General features: G+C 39.7%; 1 protein-coding gene across 1 annotated transcript in view; it reads right to left on the reverse strand.

Moving 5' to 3' along the window:
* Positions 1 to 1,026: 1,026 nt before the first annotated feature.
* The window catches only part of MAN1A1 (mannosidase alpha class 1A member 1), a 149,717-nt gene continuing 141,357 nt past the window's right edge, over positions 1,027 to 9,386 (reverse strand). Inside the window, exons 12-13 of the mRNA XM_006778501.2 lie at positions 4,156 to 4,271; positions 1,027 to 3,769 (exon numbers count right to left, since the gene is read on the reverse strand). Of these exons, the coding sequence (XP_006778564.1) occupies positions 3,646 to 3,769; positions 4,156 to 4,271 (240 nt within the window). The 3' untranslated portion in view covers positions 1,027 to 3,645. The remainder of the gene's footprint in view (positions 3,770 to 4,155; positions 4,272 to 9,386) is intronic.

Genomic DNA, 9,386 nt, shown 5'->3' on the forward strand with positions numbered 1-9,386 from the left:
ATATCAGATATTTACATTACGATTCATAACAGTAGCAAAGAAAATAATTTTATGGTTGGGGGTCACCACAACATGAGGAACTGTATTAAAGGGTCGCGGCATTAGGAAGGTTGAGAACCACTGTTCTAAGGGGTCAGAAAGACAATAGACATACAAGGAAATGAATATGTAACCTAACAAAATGCTAAGCAGGGTATACAGTAAGACCAAGGGACTCAGGGTGATGGGGAATCTTATATTGATTTGTCAAAACAGCCACTTTGATGTGGTGCCATTGAGCAGACGCCCACATGGAGCGAGGGATGAGCCAGTGAGGAAAGAGTTTCAGGCAGGCAGAACAAAACACAAAATGTCTAAAACATTCTAGCAAGTGGAACATGAATTTGAAAAACCCAGGCTTTTTCAAAAATATTGGAGGCTCTCTTGCAGCTTAAGTTCTCTCTTTTCTTTGAAGCTTCTTTGACTATCAACCTGGGTGCTTCAGGAAGGGGAGCCCCAGGCTGGACTCAAGGGAAAGGCGGTAGGCAAGGGCGGGGCTTTGGAGTGCCCTGCATCATCCTACAGCCTGGGGCTCGGCAAGAGGGGGGGGAGTCCCCAGAACCAGGTCAAGCCCCAAAAGGAGGGACATGTCAAATCCTAGTGGCCTGCTCCCTGAACAGAATTTCACTTGTCGTTTCACACTAATGCTGCGTTGTTTTGTTTCAGTGGTACAGTGAGGACGTAAACGTAAGCACAACGATCATACTTCATGCTTTTCTGACATCAACTCCCCCCGCTCCACCCTACAGGCCCTGGTGTTGAACATGTTAGATTCTTAATAAAGGTATTTGTTTAACCAAAGGCCATGCGTGCAAAATTCTTTGCAAGTTAAAGTTTTTAATAGAAAATGTTTCCTTGTCAGGATACTCTGGGTGTGGTATGAAACCGCTATGCAGATCTAATGTCTTTATTTGCAACTCTACACACGCACCCGTACATATATTCAAAAACTTACTTAAAAGGAGAAAACCATAACAAAGGAGGAGATATATTAAAAGGCTTTATTCACAATAGAGAAATTTTACAAATATAGTTTTTAAAAATTATGTGTCAATCTATTATGTTTCCCATAACATTAAAGATTTATATAAAGTTGGAAATGACAGAATGGATTTATGCACAAATCAAAAACAATCATTGTAAAGGATGGATAACACATATGAAGGAATTATGTCAAACAGCGAGTCCTGAAAATTGCCACACAATTTTATGTGTAATATTAATTGCACAAAGTATAGCAAAAACACATATAGAGAATTAAGTGCTATTTTAATTATTTGCCTTTTAGGTGAAATTGCTGCAAATGAATGAAAGACAGTGTCTACCTAAAGACATCAGTTGTTTAAAATAATTAACACAAATTATAACTTTAGTTAAATTACATCACTATAATATTAATCCTTTGCTTACATTTTTGTTGTTTTGGGACTTACGTTAAAAAAATCCAAGTTCTAGAATTGAAAACACTTTATTCTTGCCATTGGCAGAACAATGTCTAGTATAATCTTTTGGCCTACTTATACCAGGATACAGAAGGTACATTATAGTGCACGGTGTACATAAACTTGATATTAAAATCCTATCTGCTGCAGAAATACATACCAGCTCTGTGCTCTTTCAAATCAAATTTAAATGCAAAGAAAAGCAGGTAACTTAAATTGTTAGCCCAAGGATGTTTCTGTGAAAATTATAATCTAAATACATATGGCCTGGTTTTTGCAATAATCTTTTATAGTTTGCCTTTATGTTCTGGGACAAAGGAACTCTCACTATCCATTCATTTCATAAGGTGAGCTGACATATGAGTGGAAGATATTCTGGGACTCAAAACACATTGACTTGGCAATAATGATTTATTAAAGTAATGATTACTAATGATTTAATAAACTTTTAATTTACTAATTTTATTAATTTATTCTTTGTATACCAATGTACAATATAGAAAAAAAAGAGCAGGTCACACAAAGTGGTCCTTTCAGACAAAAGAAATATTTTGAAACACCTTTAAAAGCTGAAAGACCTAAAACAATTAAGTCTATGGAGATCCAAGAAGATAACTGTCTTAAAAATATTAGGTTGAACCATATGAAATTGTTGATATTGGATAGTTTTTAAACTACAAATGCAGCAACTTCATATGCTTCAGCTTAATGCATGGGTTTGCTCTGATCTATCTGACCACTGTAGGCGGAGAAAGCAGGTGGTTAAAGTCTTTGTACCTCAGAATATACATCACCATATTAGCTCTTGGGGTCATATATATAATATGATCCAATACGATAAGAAAACACAAGGTATCACCAAATCTATTCTTGGGAAAAGCACTCATATCTCAACACAATGCTTTGAAGAACCATATAATTATTCTGCTCTGCTATCGGATTGTGGGGGGTTGGGAGCATCCATTCCTACATATTCCTTCTAAGCTGGGACATCTATATTGAATTTAACCAAAGTAGACTATATTCTTATTTGACCTAAAAGTTTATTAGATTTTTCTCAATTGACCATGAATAAATACATTGGTAAAGCTTCTTTCAGAGTTAATTTTGCTTTCATTAACTGAAATGAAATAATTTATTATATTTGAGAAAGGGCCCTTGTCAAATCTGAAAAATCTGACCCACATGTAATGTTTTCTTTACTTCAAGGAAAAAAAAAAGTTAAAGATGAAATGCAAATGCAAAATCATTTGAAATATTCATCCTCTCTTTAGCGATACCCGATTCTTCATATGTTCAGTAAAAAGCGAAAGCTAACACACTAAGAGTGATGCTATTTCCTTTTAAAAAACATAATTGAGCAATAGCAGAGATCTGCCAAACTTGCAAGCTCATTTTGCTGTGTGGTGAGGAATGGAAGAAATTAACCAGCACATGATCCAGAAATGACACAGGACATTTCAAGTAAAATTTGAAAATTAATTCACAAATTAGGAAACACTAACATAATTCACCAACAGAAATATACTGTAGTTCCAATGAAATGAGGTCAACATGAGATGATCTTTTTGGAATGGCATTCCATTTTGAATTAAATTGTAGGTAAAGTATTTTAGAAGACATTCTATCAAATAATGATAGACCCGCATACGGAGGCTGTCACAGTTATAAGATCTGTCTCTGGTGGATAGACAAACCATATTCACATGAAATTAAAAAGGAAAAAGCTTTTTTTAATATTTAATTTATTATTATGGCTTTTTGCAACATGGCAAAACATTACAGCTTAAAGCAGACACTATCTCCTCATAGAGGAGGAAAAAGTTTTGCAGTCAAGTCAAAACTGTAATTAAGAGGTCACTGGTATACCATTTTATTCTGTCTAACAAAAATGATACTACACCTCTATGAATTTTAGAGATAACAGATTATGTGAAATAAGAAAATCTGTGATCTACTGACTGAATACTAAAGGATATGATAAGGAATTTGAGTCCCATTTAAGCCTATGAGAAAAAACATAAAAGACTGCAAAACAATTTTAGAACTGAGAATAATCACAGACCTACTAATAAAATTCATCATGGGCCTGGATACCAGAAGAGGAACTATTAAGGTATGCAGTGACGGGAATGAGCAGAGTAAAATGTAACATGTCTTGTCTTTATCCAGTGACTTCCACTTCTTTCTCATTAGTGCAGAGTTTAGGGAGAAGATGGGCCTCAGTATTGAAGATCCAATGTTCCAGTGGAAGTAGATCGTCGTCAGAAAATATTAAGTACAAATATCTAGAGGGAGAAACACGAGTGTATGAAGCAGTAAAACCACAAGGCACAGCCCAAACCACATCGGTGTCCCCATTCATCCGAGGGAGAATTTGGGAGAATCAAGTATAGCAAAGCGTGGAGGGAATACACACATTAGTGCAGAGTGAAGAAGCTGCTCTGGGCTTTGATCCTCGAGCACCAGAACCGAGCACCAGAACCATGAGAGCCAGCCCGAGTCAGCACACCCACACGATGACCGGAAACAAACCTGCAATCATCGCCATGCGTGGAGAATGGCATTCAGAGGCAGCCATGCGTGACAGTGCCTGAACGTGCTCATGATAAAGACATGGACAGAGGTCTGCCCAGCTCCCTCGGCCACATCCTTTCGGATGATTTTTACTCACTTTAGTGTCTCCGCCAGGAAGAAGCTCTGCTGCACATCATCGTAGCTGTCATGTTTGAGGTAAACATCCCTGAGGCCCGAGTAGCCCCCGCTCACCCTGCAGTGAGTCTCCAGAGCCTGGATGACCAAGAAGATGGAAAAAAATGGTCGTGAGTCAGGCAACCGATTGTCACTGATTTTTATCACTAGATTGTCAAATTCAAACAAAATAAGGATTCAAATTGAATTGCTAGATTGGAACAGCTTTCCTGGAAATTAAACAAACAAACCCTATCCAATGTAAATACAAATAAAGCATGAAAAGTTAAAGGACGTATGGACAATATATCTTCTCACCTAATTAGAAACACTTCCACATTGACATTTGGAATAAATCTTCAGTCATATTTACCATTTCCTACTATAATCTAGAGCAGGGTTCATCACACGATGGACCACAGGCTAAATCCCATCTGCTGTCTGTTTTGGTAAACGAAGGGTTATTGAGCCACAGCTATACTCACATGCTGGCTGTGGCTACTTCTTCGCTACAATGACAGTTGAGTGGTTGGGTATGGCCCCCAAGCCTAATTCTCTCCAGCCCTTACAGAAAAACAGTTGCTGGCCCCTGGTCTAGAAAGATTATTCATATCAAATGGGACTATAAACCCCTGGTGAAAAAAGTATGCCGGACCAAAAACAGCTGCTACAATAAGCGAAACATCTTATTGTTTAAAAATCAATTGTGGAGTACTAATTAGTGGTCCTGGTGAAAGAGATAAAAGTGGAAAATGGAAAGCAGTGGGAAAAATGTGGTTGGTATCTATTTCTAAAGCACATTTTTCTTTTCTTTGGTCTGGGATGGAAGAAGATGGGATGAATCCACTGGTCTATCTAGGGAGAAAGAACCCTACATTCCTGTAGCTGTCTGACTATAATGAGTATTTGGATAAGAGATGGGATGGGCAGGGTTGGAAAGAAAATTTAGGTAACACTCTACAATAACTTGTCTTCTACATTGTCAGCTGTCACTAAGTTGACTAGTCCTTGTATTTTGAAATTACATCGGCTGCTTTGTTAGTTACCAGGCCTAGTCAGTTCTAAAGAAGTTATTTCCTACTCACCACATCCTATTACTCTTATTAACTATACTATAAGTCACATCAAAATTGCCATCTGAAATCTGGTTCTAATTCATGTCATTTTAAATTTATTTTTCAGTTTTCTCTTATGAAATATAACCCTGCCCCTCTTTTTTTTAAATACTCCATTTTTCTCCCATTCAGCCAAACTAGCAAAAAAAGATGGAGAACATAGATGAGATATTAGTTGAGAAAGATTGTTATTGGCTATCAAAAGGTTTTGGAGGAAAACAAGGCTCTAAGAATGCAGAGACCAGAAAAGAGGGGAGAGAGAAGGTGAATCCCGTGAGCAGGGATGTGGTGCTGAGGGCTCAGCTCCCCTCTGCAGGTGCTGGCAATGAGGACACTGACTTGGCACACCAGGGCTGGAGGGCAGAAGACATAGAGCATTTAATTACCAGGTTAAAGAAAATCTAACTGGCAGGCTCCATGCATAAAGAAAATGTCTCATGACTGGTACTTTTTAAAAGCCCCCGGGAAAATAAGATCAACTTCAAAAATGAAATGCTTTGATTATATTCTTCGTTGCACACAATGAACCAAGAGCGTGAAAGCCTACAGAAAGGGACTTTCAGGTTCAATTATTTTTTTCCTTCTTTCCTTTTCTGATCAAAGTTCCTTTTGATAAAAAGTTAAATACCAGATAAAATGGAGGTTAAAAATTGTTTGTAAAAAGAAAAAGATCGAGATTTAGAAGAAATGAGTAAGTTCATTATTATGGAACATAATGAAATCTTATTTCCTAAAAAGTAATTTAACCACAAAGCTTTTTCTTGGTTTTTCTCTGGAAGTTCTTTGGCGATGAGCTAATGAGAGTGTCAGGCCGTTCTCCCTCCCACAGAGATTTCTATAAGCTCCTTCATTTTTTGCTTTGGGGCTGGCGATGTCCAAAGTTTTTCCTCTTTTCAGTTCACCCCAGTTGTCCTTTCTCTCCCACAGTCCTGGTGTGGAGAGCCATAGTAGTTGAGAACACAACCTAAAGCTTGAGAGGAGGGAGTGGTGTCTCAGCTCTGGACTTGCTAACTGTGGCCTCAGAGGTCCCCGGACCCAGGCAGTGTTCCTGTGGTCCACATGGGGTCGCTGGGACACTAAGACAAGAGAGAGACACAGTCGACACAGTACGGGGCCCTGCTAGCGGTCCAGAGAGGCCAAGCTTATTTTATTTTATTATTTTAGGCTTTTGGTAAATAAATAAAAAAATGCTGAAGATGCATTTTAAATGAAAAGAAAAACCTTCATGTCAAGTCTACATTATAAGGCTTTGGCAGTAACCGGTTGGGCTCAGTGGATAGAGCGTCGGCCTGCGGACTGAAAGGTCCCGGGTTCGATTCCGGTCAAGGGCATGTACCTGGGTTGCGGGCACATCCCCAGTAGGAGATGTGCAGGAGGCAGCTGATCGATCTTCTAACTCTCTATCCCTCTCCCTTCCTCTCTGTAAAAAATCAATAAAATATATTAAAAAAAAAAAGACTTTAGATGTGTAAATCTAGGGACAAGCAGCTCTCCTGAGCCCCCAAAGCAGACTCTGATTGTACAGAACCTCAGCAGCGGAAGGGTGTATCTACATGGCAGAGTCTGAAGAGAGCACCATTTTACTGCAGTCTGCTCTTTGGATCCAGGCTCTGGGCACAGGGACCACCTCAGTTTCAGTAAATGCTTACATTACTTATTAGTGACATATGTGAATGGGACTTGCTAATAGCAAAGAAAAGGAGGACAGGAGAATGTTTCCACTGACTAGAGCTCTAAACAAAAGAAGAAACACAAACCTGACTGCAAGCGACTGTACCTTTTTAGGGGGGAGCAGGTAAAAGAACAGTGGGCAGCATGAGCTAAGTCCTAAGCCGGGAAGCATCACTGTAAGAACAGAGAAGCCTTGTCTTATCTACCAGGTTAGAAAAACAGCTGATCAACAGAGATTTCCAAGGGTGGACCCCAGAGAACAACGCTAATAATAAGGCTCACTCGCTGAGTTTGGTCTGAGAACCAGGCAAAACAGACACATCAAAGAGTCTGGGAACAGGGATCAGCCTGGGCAGGCAGAAGCAGACACTGGGAAGACGAATCATTCTCTGAGAGCCAAGATGCCCATGTGTAAAAGGTTAGATTCAGGGAACTGGAGAAAAATGTGTGTGCAAATAAAGAAATGAACATTCCTACGTAAGGCTTATCCACAACTCTAGCCCAGTGGAGACATGATATAATCTACACATACCTACATCTATAGACATTATATAATCCATATTTACCTACACATGTATGAATGTATAGGTATAACTTATCGTAAGAGCTTTATCAGAATATTAATTATACATGTCTAATTAGAAGGAATTTAATGTAGTTCTTCATGAATTAAAGAGATGCCTCAACAGTCGTCAATGTAGTCGTTAACATCATTCGACTATAGTTTCCATGTAAGCCAGGGGTTTTCTAAATCTATGAAAGGAACAAGTTGACCACAGGCTGTAGGAATTAGCCCTCAGGAGAGAGGCCCCTGAGTCACAGTGCTCAGCCCTGCAAGAACACCCCTGAGAACATGTCAGGAGAAGGTGGAGGAAAAGGGGGGAGGCGGGAGGAACAGCTGGCAGGAGGTGCTGTCTTCAGATAACTGAGGAGCTGAAATGTACAAGAGAGAGATTCTTTTTTCAAAAGCACAGAACTGTAAATTCTGGTTTTTAAAAGGAGTAACTTCCTAATACTTCCGGCCATTAAAAAAAAATGACACGAATCACGTTATTAGTAGCATATTCCTTTTCGCTACAAATTCTTGAATTGATGAGGAATAGCCACGTGCAAAGATTGGCAGAGGAGTCTTTCCTTTGCGTGGAATCTGGACTTGGTGATTTCCAAGGGCCCCTATGTTTTAGTTTGGGTTCCCTACAAACAGAGCATGAGTCATGGGTTGGATGCAGGAGATTTGGGGGGAGGTGATATCGGGAAGTGGGGAGAGTGAAACAGGGAAGTGAGAGGAGCCAGTGAAACGCGCTGTGTGCAACCAGGGCCCCCTCCCGCCTGCACCTCCAAGGAACCATGCAGAACACATCTCAGAACTATTCTTTGAAGAAGGAAGACTGGGAAAACCACCCACCACTCCCATATCTCACTGGGGAGGGCTGCCCCTGGGACCAGGAACTCTCCCCCACTTCCCAGACCAGGGCCAGCTGCCCGGGGACAGCAGGGAGGCACGGGCACTTGGGTAATGCTGCCAGCACACGGGCATCCCCCATCGCAGCTGCAACACCAACACAGGGGCCGAGGGCATACGACAGTGAAGTAAGTATTGCCTACTCTATTTCTGTGCTTAGAAGAGGCAAGAGCCCCCAGCGCTTCCCCCCTCCCCACTGCGTCTCAAGTCCCAGCAGAAGTTACTAGGGGCAAACACAGGAGGATCCCTGCACTGGGACGCAATGAAACAATTTCAAATCATATCCTACACTAAGAGGTGGCAACAGGCAAAATTCCTAACACCTCACATCAACCTTCTTCCTTCACCAACAAACTCCCCTGAAGAACAAGCAAATCATAGCTTCCTGCCAATATGGCAATAGAGATTTAGTAACCTTCCATTTTTGAGCAAGTCTCTGTCATACATTTTTCACATTTTAACATCTCCAAAATTGGTGTCACAATTTAATTGGTAGGGCTGTACTTTCTTAGTGGTACATAAAATAATGGTGTTTTAGATTTGATGAAAAACATAATTCCTGCTATTTTTAATTTAAACTGATATTTCTAAGGTGAGCGCTAGCCTTAATTCTTTTGCTGGCTTATTGAAGACCAAAATAATTCCCTATCAACAAAGCTTAGATGAAATGTAATTTAAACACATTTTTCAGAGAAAATATTTCTAAAGAAATTGAAATTACCACTGACTAAATATAATTAGAAAACTGAAAAAAATATTAAAAAAGGCCTAAAGAATCGCTATTACTTAAAATGAGTGATGACTAGTGATAAGACAGACACTAAATGAACAGGGTGATAAGCGAGATTCATCAATGGCTTCCTGAGATATTAAATTTTACACTAAGGCAATATTCATCTAAGATTTCCTGAGAGAAGTTGCTCCTAATGGACTGTTTTTAAAGGCAGCAAACTTTCTAAGAAAGAG

This window comes from Myotis davidii, unplaced genomic scaffold (genome assembly GCF_000327345.1).
Source record: "Myotis davidii unplaced genomic scaffold, ASM32734v1 scaffold147, whole genome shotgun sequence".
NCBI lineage: Eukaryota > Metazoa > Chordata > Mammalia > Chiroptera > Vespertilionidae > Myotis > Myotis davidii.